The sequence below is a fragment of the Fukomys damarensis genome, unplaced genomic scaffold, assembly GCF_012274545.1.
Source record: "Fukomys damarensis isolate Sample0158 unplaced genomic scaffold, DMR_v1.0_HiC HiC_scaffold_26, whole genome shotgun sequence".
In the NCBI taxonomy this organism is placed as follows: domain Eukaryota; kingdom Metazoa; phylum Chordata; class Mammalia; order Rodentia; family Bathyergidae; genus Fukomys; species Fukomys damarensis.
In genome coordinates this window covers 26026183-26038071 of record NW_022900938.1, presented here as the reverse complement: position 1 = coordinate 26038071, position 11889 = coordinate 26026183, and the positions used below count along the sequence as shown (strand labels likewise).

Genomic DNA, 11889 nt, shown 5'->3' with positions numbered 1-11889 from the left:
TGTTAATCCTTAATTAGCAACAACTACAACATCTCCTTCAGTGGTTTACACAGGTGAGAAGTGTCTTCTCCTGTAACCAGGTGGCTGGAGGCTTACCCATCTCCAGGGCTGGAGCACTGGCTGAAGGATGTCCAGAAAGCAGGCTCAGTCCATCTTCCTATTCTGCAATTCATTGTGTATAGATCGTGTCCAAAGGGTTACAGCATAGCTGCTGTGTATCCAGGAAAGAAAAGGATGGGGAGAGAAATAGGCTATTTTTCTACTCAGGATTGTACTCATGTTTCATAGGCCAAATTGCGTCTTTAGCTACAGAGGAATCTGGGAGGGTAAATACCTTACTCTTCAGCCTCTACAACTGAGGGAAGTAAAAGAAAGGGTATGGAACTAGGAGTATAGCAAGCCAATCAACATCTATCCTAGTGACTTCATATATATGGCAAAGAATGCAACTTACACTTGTATCCCTTCCCTGTGGTCTGCTTTCACAATAGCATACTAAAATTATGAAGGCGAAGCACTTTCTAAGTTATATAATCATTTATATAATTTATCATTCATTGAAATGATTATTTGAATTTTCAACTTTCAAGAAATTTTAAGATATTGAGCATCTCTACTTTGAGTCTATGCCTCACATATTAGAAATTCATACCCACAACCTGTAAGAGAGCACAGATGATTTTTTTCTTTCCTGTACTCTTTCACGATAATTAGAGGTACTTGTTCTGTGTCACCTGGGGGTAAGCGTTTTCCTTTCTATTTCCAGCTATTCTGTTTTTCCTGAATTTATCTTTTCGTCTGAGAGTAGAAGTACCTGAGTTATGGAAAGGTGGAAATTGCCAATCCACCAGCTGGTTATGTACTCTTCTTTCTTTTTTCTATGGCACACTTTGTCCCAGCTCTGATTTATTGGGTTGAGCAGCTGCATCCATGCAGGTCCGTGCCAATCACGTGCACCCTGATTCCTCATTATGAACCTTAGGACACCACACAACTCACTAATGAGCACATTATGAAGCTGGCCAGTGCTAATTAGATGATAATCATGTGCTTTGCTTTATTTACAGTCTATCTGTTTAAATGAACTGGGCATTTAATTGAACACAGTGTGAAGGAAATTAGAATTAAGTTTAGAAGTTTGGTGAAGTTACTTTCAACTGCCACTGCATGTGAAGGTGAGATTATTCACTAGACCAGGAGAGCTGGAGAGAGTACAAATGGACAGAATACTTGTTTTACAGTGGCCACACACAAATGTAAATTTATCTCATAATGAGCTTGGGAGCAGTAATGAAATTTGCCATTCTGAAAACCTCTACTAACATCCTTATGTCACCTGATTACAGAGAGATGGTACATGCATAAGCGATAGTTAATAAATCAAATTCTCAGATGAAAATAGGAGGCAGGATCCTGAATCAATTTGGCGGCAACATTCTGGTAACTGCTTAGGATGGGAAATATGTATTTAATTCTTGAGTATATGTATATGGCAAACTATACCTAAGAAGGATCCTATCTCTTTTATTGTATTGGTTCAAAACATCAAAATATTCCAGGATGTACATTTGTAAATTAGTACATAATTGACAAAAATTGTATGCATGAGTGCAACACTGGATTCGAAGTGTCTTTTCATGAAGAGAAATTCCGTGGGCATAATGTAATAGACCAGAGGAACTGTATGAAAAAGTCTTAGACAAAAGAATCTAGAAGCCAAATTTTCTACCTTTTTCCCCCCTCTCAAATAGCATTTCTAGGTTATGAGCATCAGCTTCCATAAAATTTTGGGATGACTAAGGGTCTCTTTCCAAAAGAAGTTGGAAAATGTGTTGCTCTGATTTTCCATAAAAAGTAATAAGGGCAAGGGATTTAGCTCAGTGGTTCCTCTGCCTGCCTCACAGGACAAGGTCCCGAGTTCGATCTCCGACACCAAAAAAAGAAAAAAATAAATAAAAAACCCCAATCTTGACAAAAGAACAAAATTTGTTTTAGTAAGGGAGCCTCAGAGAGTTTAGATGATGTGGCAGTTTTAATAGTTACGCTTTGTCATATCAAATATTCCCCACTCAGCCGTGTGTCCATGCGCGCAAGTGCGTGTGCGTCTGTGTGTGTTCCATTACCCATTACTGACCCCCCCCCAATTCTCTGTCTCCTCTCCACATTCCAACCCACCAGCTAGTTGAATAACCTCACGTTGTCCCAGGAGACAGCCCTTCCGGATCCCACTGTCCTGCTTTCATTTGCTCTGGCTGCTTGCTGTGTTTACAACACACCTGCTTTCAGATTGTCCTTCCTGTCACCCTGGAGATCCCTGTAGCCTCATTCTTGAGTTATGTATATCACCCGTCCTACAGCCATCTCTTTGTTTTCCTGATTTTAGGGAAACCCCTATTCTGTGGTTTCCCAAGGACGGGTGCATGGAAAGGATAAGTTTTGAGATCTTGTGTGACTCAGAATTTCTATAGACTCCACTCACTGTTAATTAAGAATAGTTTGTTGGCAATTTTCTCCTAAGAAATCAGAAGACAAATTTTTATATCTTCTTTCAGTATGATTGTCAAGAGTTTCTATGCCTTCATGATTCTTTACATAGTATCTCTAACGTGTTCTCCTGGAAAATTTTAGTACCTTCTCCTTTTTTCCAGTTTTCTAAAATTTCATAGTAACGTGCCACATCTTTCAACTACAGGAAATGTTGTTGGAACAGTTTCTTTAAAAATTTCTTTCTCAGCTTTTTCCAAACGCTGTGGAACTGCTATTACTTATATTAATTGGCAAGCTGTTATTAGCTAATAGCTAGCTGCTATTACCTAAGTTTTGCACTCCAGAATTGCTCCTCTAAATTTTTCTTTTCTATTTTCTACTTTTCATATCTATCATTTCATTTTACCTTCAGAGAAATTTCCTCCACTTAACTCTGATCCTCCTATTTTTTTCTTCTTCGGTAAATTTTTAAATTATATATACATTTTAATTACTAAGGTCACAGAAAAAATTTGATTCCAGCACAAACACATCATAAAATCATCAGGAAAGTAAAAAGATTGTGATGTCAACAAATGCCAAAATAGATTAAGCCAATCTCTCAGCCATCAGAGAAATACTAATGATGCAAAACTGCAGGGACCAAATCCTTGTCAACTGTAGGCAGAAGATAAAGGATAAGAAAATGGAGACACAGACACCCCCTGGTGTTACAAAATAAACATGTGATTTTATTTATTGATTGATTCATTTTTGAACTTGTAATCTCCCTCCTAGTCACTGAGTCTCAAAAAGCAATTGTTTTCCCAAATCATTTTTACATTCCTTCTGGTCAATCTTTCTCCTCTCACAAATAATTTGCAAGTGCCTTATTTGAAAAGATAACTAACTCATTCATTGCCTTTTCACGCCATATAAATTTCATTGTAGGAACCTGGCAACCTCCTGGGACAGAGTCCATGTTTTCCTCCTTGAAAATTCACTTAACAAGAAGATTTTAGCCCTTTCTTTTGTCAAGATAGAGGATGAGCATGTTTAGCTTAATTCCTTCTAGTAGGCGTCTATATTCTGCAAGCCACTGCACTACCATTTTTCATAACTAGACTGAATTCCTCTACCCTCTACTTCCTCAACATGGCAAACATCAACAGTTCAAGCCTCATTTTTTCAATCTCCTGCCCAAGGAGGATGGTTCGTATATTTCCTTACTCTCAATCCCATCTCCTCTGTGTCAAACACCCCTTCAACTGCAGCTCGTGTCCTTACACGCAGCCTACTTGTGAGATTCCCGGGAGAGGAAGCAACTATGGTTCTGCTGGTGCTGGGCAAGAACAGCCAGCCTGTGGTTGGCTCTGCTTCTTCACAGGTTTCCAGAACATTCTGTCTTCAGCCTCATCTGTCCCTCTCCCACCACCTTCCAGAAAGACTGAAGACTTTACATCCTGAGCCTTTCTAGGGATCTGTGGTCCAAAATGAGAGGGTCACAGACTTCTCCCATTTTAGATTCTTACTCCCATGGACCCTGATTTCTTTCATTTTCTATTTGGACATCTCAAACTGAATTATTATTCAAGGTCATTAGAAATTAGCTTGGATCCCAGTGTGTAACCACGTCTATAAAGGTAGGATATCAACACTGCTCCTGAAGGATGCAGCAACCTGCAGCACACCTGCACTCTGTGCGTGATTGGTGCATGAAGTTCTTGAGTTAGGTCAACTGATGGGGGCTCCAGTAGTGACCAGCTTGTAGTAGGCCCCCTTCTGGGCCATCAGTTCTTCGTGACTTCCCTTTTCAATCACCGTCCCTTGTGACATAACAACAATGATGTCAGAGTTCTGGATGGTGGACAGGCGATGCGCAATGACAATGCAGGTCCGACCTTCTCTGGCTTTGTCCAAAGCAACCTGCACTGTCTGCAAAAAGAGGACAGAAAGTTGACTGAGCACGTGATTGTCCCCAGCCCACCATAGTGAGACTCTTTCACTATCACCTGAATGACAATTACATGCCGACTCAATGCATCAATGACTTAAACTGCAGCTCACAGGCTGAGAAACTTCAGTGAAGTGAGAATAAACCAAAGTAAGAAGCTACCATTTAATTTTACAGTAGTTGGTCTAGTTTATTGCAATGAAATCAAGGAAACAATGTAGGGGGGTAATTAATCGTCCTTCCTGATATTTTGCTTCAGTGAGGACATTTAGCTCTCCCAAAATGGAATCCTGGCTTCTTTTTCATTGAGTTTGTTGGTACATTTTAGGTATACAATACAGGCACACTCATCATTGGGACCTTGTACCTTTACGTGATGTATCTTGGTTCTCATTTTCCCCCTTTCCCTTGCCCTCCCTTCACCCCCCCCTCCCCTATTTACAAAGACTTTGTTTCCATTTTTTCCTTTTCTCATATTTTTTCTTTTCCCTTCTTTCCTTTCCCCTCCCCTTCCCACTTCCCCTACTTGGAATCCTGACTTCTAAAGGGATAATCGTAAATTTTGGATTTTGTAATTGTATTTTTCTCAACTGCATCAGATGCCACCTTCTTCTTTGTGTTACATGTGGCCTATGTGCTCTAATAAAACATATTATACCTTCCAGGTGAGCTAAAGTATTTTACTTTATTTAAGAAAGTTAATCATTTACCTTTGGGAAAATGTCACATAACCTAAAGAATCTTAAAGTTGATTAGCTAAAAATTTTATTTGAAGTAATCCTATGTTAAACAAATTTCTTCAGATTATTGTCTTTTGCCCACAAACGTTTGACAATTTCTACTGTTAATGAATCAGAAATTTGGAAATAGTACCATTTTCTAAGGACAAAGCTTATAGCAAAAGATTCATTCATAGTGATCCAATGCATTAGAAAATCAGTACCCACCTTCTCACTTTCTGTGTCTAGGGCAGAAGTGGCTTCATCGAGCAGCAAGATTTTAGGGTCTCGTACAATGGCACGAGCAATAGCAATGCGTTGTTTCTCCCCTCGAGAGAGTTGAGACCCTTGGGCCCCAACATTAGTTTCATATTTCTGGAAAAAGTTAGGAAAGCTTCAGAACTAGAAATAGTCATTGCTTCTGTGCCACGTGGAGGCTTCGTTAAGGACTCCTGTGTGAATTTATTTCTTGTGTTTTGACTTCAGTGAGTCCTATAAAGGACATTAAATCCACTTGGGAATATAAGAAAAATAGGAACATTGTGTTGAAAAACAAGGTAAGTTTATCAAACATGTTTGCATTTCTTTTAGAATTATATTTTTAGTCTCTTTCTCCCTATGTGCAGGCAAAATCCTCCTTAATCGGAGACTACCTAATCTCCAGACTCTTATCTGGAAGATCTTTCCAAAGGGAATAATCTCAGGAATGGAAGTGCCTTTTTAGAGACTTCTAGTTCCCTCCTCTATTGGACCAATGATATTTCGGAACATAAACTTTGGTTTGAAATTACCCTCTGCTACTTACAAGCTCTATGATTATAAATAACTTGTTTAATTTTCTTTGGGCTGAAAACTCATCTGAAAAATTCAGTATGACTATCTACTTCAGATATTTGTTACTTTTGATGAAATTAGAAAGAAAAAGGTCTAGGTAGACATTTGGCATGGCTACATTAATAGTTAAAAGTCATGGAATATTTATTAAGCATCAAGGATTATGCCAGGACATCCTTTAATATTCACAGAAACTATAGTCTCATTTCACAAATTATAAAACTTAGACACAGAGAAGCAAGAAATGTGTCCACAGACAAATGAGCAGCAAAAGTGAAATCCAAATCCAGGTGTATCTAGCTTCTGAGTCTGCCCCTGACCACTACTCTATTCTGCCTTCTACATCAGGTTTGTTTACTTCCCTGGCCTCCTGACAGATACTCAGCTAAGCCAGCTAAGCCCCGTGACAACCTCCTTCATCTTTGTGGGGTGCTCAATGAAAGGTATTAGGGACAAGTCTAAGAAAAAGGCAATAAACCAACTTTAAACCAGTTCTCACACAATATGAGTAGCGTTCAGTAAAGGCCTGTGCAATAAGTAGGTCTCCTGGGGCATGTACAAGATTTGTTTTTCAACTCTGAGGGCAGCAAAGAGTATTTTTCTGTGCCTGCCAGTGAGGCTCCCCAAATTAGAGGCAAATCAGAAGTGTAACAGTTTGGGAGACGTGTGAAAAAAAGCCCTGCACAAATACACAAAAATTTCAAACATAGTCATTTACAAAGAAAAAGAATCCCCAAGTGATGATTTTTCAAAATGAAGTGGAGAAGATTAAAGACTTAGTTCTTAAGGCTTAATTTTCCCTGCAGTTAACCACCAACAGAGACACTTGGCAAATGGAAAAACGTAGATATTGTGCTAAGTTCAGACTTGGTTCTGGAAAAGTAGAGATGTGAAAGCAAGTGTAGCTTACCCCACCACGGATGGGACACACTGCCGAGTGATGTAATGATGTCAATTATAGCAGCAACAGCTTTCTTTGTGAGGTTATTAAGTGTGTTTTTTCATTCTAATGTTTTTATTTCTGCTTTTTACAGATTTTTTTTTTTTTTTTTTTTTTTTTTTTTGTACCAGGGATCAACTCGGGTCCTTGCACTTGGGAGGCAGGCAGCGGAACCACTGAGCTAAATCCCTGGCCCTGCTTTTTACAGATGGAATAAGCAATCTCAGAACTGATAAGTAATTGTTACACACCCATAGCTAGTGAGTGGCAAAGCTTGGATTCAAATCCATCCATTGTCTGTTCCAAGTCTCAGGCCTTTCCCACAGTTCCAAGCTAGGAGCTGTAGTATTGCTCAAGAGCATCCATTGTGTTGGGTAATACTTTCCCAAACTGCAAAGTATGTCAATGAAGGACACTTATTAAAAGACTAAGACAATACCAGAACATGGAGAAATAAATTGTATTGCTTTTAAACCCCTCCTTGAAACCACAATGTGATCCATGTGGACATTCTACGGCTCTCCCCATTCCGTCTCCTACAGGAATGACAAGACTGGTACTCACCTCTGGGAGTGACATGACAAAGTCATGCAGCTGAGCCTGCTTTGCAGCAGCTATGACTCTTTCCATGGGAATGTCTTTGGTGTTGTCCCCATACTTGATGTTGTCCTTTATGCTACAGGCAAACAACACTGGCTCCTGGGAAACAATCCCAATATTTGAACGGAGAAACTGGACATTCACTTTTTTGCTGTCACGTCCGTCTATCATCTGGCAATAGGAAGGATGACAAAGGGCACAAAGCTTTAGAACTCCAGCAGTGAGGGAGGTTCATATTCTGGCGCTGAGTGGTATGCAGGATATTTGTTTCCCCTAAGAAATAACATTTTGAGGGCCCTGGGGAATGAAATTTTACTTTTGACCTCTAGAACTGGTGCCTTTCAGGAGTGGTTGTAACACTGATCAGACTATAGTTTTGTTTATTTTTTCCCCAAATTTTTGTTTAACAAGCGGTGCAGTGTCTAGAAAGACACTCAATATAGTATTTAGTTTGAAACATTCTATTTATACTTTGGAGCACAATAATCTCTGTAAGGATCCAGAATTGTTCTATTGCAAAGCTCTGAGTTATGAAAGGGATTTTTCTATACAAAGTTATTGGGCAATATAAGGGTCAACCTGTTCCTGATTTTACAAACAGCACTTTCTGAATAACAGAGATAATAAATCCAAGGAAGAAAAAGAAAACTTTGTTCACTCAATGAACAATCATATGTGGAATCATCTGCCATAAAGACACCATGCAAAGCAAACTATAAGTATTTGTTACATAGAGAAAACATCATGTCTGTTTCCTAGAAACTCACATTCTAAAAGGCAGGTAAGGGTAGCTACTCAAATATCTACTATTTCAGCTGGTTCACTAAAAAGCCCTGGAATGTTACAACCATAAAGTATCTAGCCCTATGATTTCAGAAAAATATTAAATTAAATAGTATGAATAGATTACATTTTAGATGACTTCTAAGCAATGGAAAAAGCAAACAGTATTAGGAAAAAATGAGGCATTCATCAATAATTTATCCCTCACTCATCTTGCTCTACTTGCTTTTCACAGTACTGTACTTATATCTGCAAAGCACAAATTAACACTTGGAAAGTGAGCCTTTTGCTAATGCTGTACGAGGGCTATATTGTGAGCTCCTTGAAAGCAGAGCACATACTTCAGGCTTCTTAAGAATCTCCTGCAGAGAGTACTGGACACCTCATAGTTAGCTAATTAAGTGTTGAAAATATTGAATACCTGCATTTGATAACTTCCCTAAGAGCAAAGAGAATTTTAAAAATTGATAAAGTGATATTCTTCTACTTTAAAATGTTTGTAGGCATGTTTCGCAATGATAGAACAAAAATATTGTGCTTATGAAATTCAAGCAAACAATGATTTCTTCATGGACCTTGCTCCTGACCTGTGATCACAACAGTTGCTGTGCACATTCAGACAAACACACTTAGTATTCATGCTGCAGTTGAAGAGCTCCCACATGGTGGGTTCAGGTCCCTGCATCTCGCAGAGTTCACAATCTGCCTGGGTGGTGAGCATGATAGAGCTGGCACTTTGAAAACTGGAGCCCTTTCCTTACAGAGATTAGATCTCCAGTGCAATATGCTCTGTGAGTTCATCCATCACCAAAGTCTTTCAAACAAATTAAAATCTTTATAGTAAAATTAATATCAAAGTGACTAGAAATTACAGCAATAAACTCTTGCTCCTTATTTGCATAACTTGCTGGATTCTGCCAATATCTGTTTGCTTGCTTACTTGCTTTATGCAAGAGAAGCTTTGGTTGCCTTTTTCAAATTTATCTTCATTGCAATGACAATTATACACTCTAGCAAAATTAGAACGGGCCCTTTAAAATAGTAGGATTAAGCTGTTGTTGTTAAGTATGAAGCAAAATAAAGCAGCTTCAAACTCATAGCTCTGAGTCATTTCTTAGAAAACTACTTGTGGATGTGCTTCAACAAAACTAGGGTGAAAACCAAGAAAGGGGAAGACATAAGAATGAGAAATAATGGGTTTGTTCCAAGAAAACATTGTCGAGAATTCATAGGGTAGCAAATGTTTAATAGACAGAGGTTGAAATTAGTTCAGGCTTAATAAAAATGAGGGGAAGAAGCAGGGCCCTCAGAATAGATGGAAAAACAGAAACATTGGAAAAACATAAAAAATTTAGAAGTCAGAGAATGCAAGAAAAAAGGCCTTTTGAAAAACTATTAAGAAAGAAAATATAATGCTATAACATCATTAGTTGATTGTGAGATGACCAATATTTACATAATTAAAATAAAGGCTATTAATTTTGAAATTATAGAATCAACCTAAAGTGAAAGTGGGAATGATATTGTTATAGCAATGTATATTTTGTACTCTTGATAATTTAAAAGAATAGTTAAAACTTGAGAAGTAAAGGAGGAAGGCAAGAAGTTTAAAAAACAGTATTGCTAACACTCTCATTTTAGAATGCAAGAATTCAAGAGATTATGTACTGGGTAGAAAAATAATAAAAGGATATTAGTTAAATTTATAAATAAAGAAACTTAAAAATGCTGTAACTGTATTGTGAGAAGTGGGTAAAAAGAGAGGAGTGGTAAAGGTAAACTAACTTTTCATGTTTTAAAATTAAACTGACAGAGCCAGGCATGGTGGCACACATCTGTAATCCCAGAACTCAAGAGGCTGAAGCAGGAGGATTGCTATGAGTTTGAGGTCAGCTTGGGCTACAGAGTAAGTTCAAGGCCAGTTTTAACCAGTAGCAAGACCCTGCCACAAAAAAAACAGAACAAAAGTCAACAAAGAGACTAAACTTATTAAATCATGAAAATAGTAGCAAGAACATATTAGAGACATGGAAGCAATCCGTGAGATATTTTAAAACATTAAGTGGTTAAAATAGTTGTCCTTCAGCAAAGATGTATAGAACACATAGTTTTATTATTTGATTTTGCCATCCTTTAATATATCACTTGAAAAAAAGGAGAAAAAAGAGAAAGAAATATTGTGAAAGAAATAAGCAACAAAACAATTCACCAAATTTTCAGATATCCTCGCCAAAGATTTATCAGTCTGAGCTCCTTCTATTACTTAGGCTTAAACTTCTTGAGCCGAGATTTTCTCTGATTTTTCATGACCAGTCTCCTTTGTCTCTAATTTCTCATTGTGTCTCTTGTCACCCCCACCTTTTCCATTCCTGGCCATTAGTTTCCTGATTAATCTGCACTTTCTGCTCCATTTACGAGTAAGTGAGTGCTCCTGTCAAACACACTCACCTCCAGCTTTGCAGTGTGCCCAATTTTCTTTGCCTAACTGGTCAGCAGGCCATCTGGAACTGGGGAGAATATGATAGAAATTGGGAGGTAGAATCAGGTCAACCAGCAAATGCTGGAAATGGACTAAGTGTCCAAGGCGAGCACTTTAGAGGGTGCCTGACAAGGCACAATCTTGGAGACCCCTTTTGAGAAATTTTTTACAGAAAGCAAAATCCTCAAAAGTATATACATTTCTAGATTTTATGAACAAATCCTCAGTAGCATGGGAACTTGCACAAAGAGTCAACAACTGGGATCTCGTCTTATTAAAAAGCTTCTGCACTGCAAGGGAAACCACCAACAGAGCTAAGAGACAACCTACAATGCAGGAATTTTTTTTTACCAACTGCTCCTCAGAATATATAAAGAACTAAAAAAAAAAAATAGCCCCCCCAAATATAAAGACCTGATTCAAAAATGGGCATCTGAAATGAACAGACATTTCTCAGACAAAAAGAAGTAAAAGCAGCAAATAAATATATGAAAAAATGTTCAATATTGATGGTCATTCAAGACATGCAGATGAAAACAACACTGAGATTCCACCTTACCCCACAAAGAATGGCTGCTATCAAGAAATCAACCAATAACAAATGTTATCTGAGTTGTGGGGAGAAAGGAACTCTTCTTCATTGTTGGCAGGAGTGCAGACTGATGCAACCACTATGGAAATCAATATGGAGATACCTCAAAGAACTAGGAATAGAGGTTCCATTTGACCCAGCTATCCCTCTGCTGGGTATCTTTCCAAAAGAATTGAAAGAATCATACCACAGCGATAAACGCTCACCCATGTTTATAGCAGCAGAGATTGTAATAGCTAAAACTTGGAAACAGCCCAATTGCCCAACAGTTGGAGACTGGATAAAGAAGATGTAGTTTTTCTATAAAGTGGAGTACTACTCAGTCATAAAGAATGAGAAAGTAGGGTCATTCATAGGAAAATGGATGCATATTGAGGCCATACTCTTAAGTGAAATAAATAGGACACAAATGTGTAAATACTGAATAGTTTCTCTAGTATGAAAAACTAAAAGTGTAAATAAGATCCAAATTGTATAACTGATAATGTGAAATAGGAAGAAAAGGGCTAAAGGTGTAGGGGA

The 11889-nt window shown here is 38.1% G+C and overlaps 1 protein-coding gene across 5 annotated transcripts in view; it reads right to left on the bottom strand.

Annotated features, from left to right (window-relative positions):
* Positions 1 to 3197: 3197 nt before the first annotated feature.
* Abcb11 (ATP binding cassette subfamily B member 11) overlaps positions 3198 to 11889 on the bottom strand; it is a 143053-nt gene continuing 134361 nt past the window's right edge. For all 5 annotated transcript variants that reach the window (XM_010606932.3, XM_010606934.1, XM_010606933.1 and 2 more), the window contains 3 exons: positions 7478 to 7684; positions 5368 to 5514; positions 3198 to 4401 (listed from right to left, as the gene is read on the bottom strand). In XM_010606932.3, the coding sequence (XP_010605234.1) occupies positions 4201 to 4401; positions 5368 to 5514; positions 7478 to 7684 (555 nt within the window). In that variant the 3' untranslated portion in view covers positions 3198 to 4200. The remainder of the gene's footprint in view (positions 4402 to 5367; positions 5515 to 7477; positions 7685 to 11889) is intronic.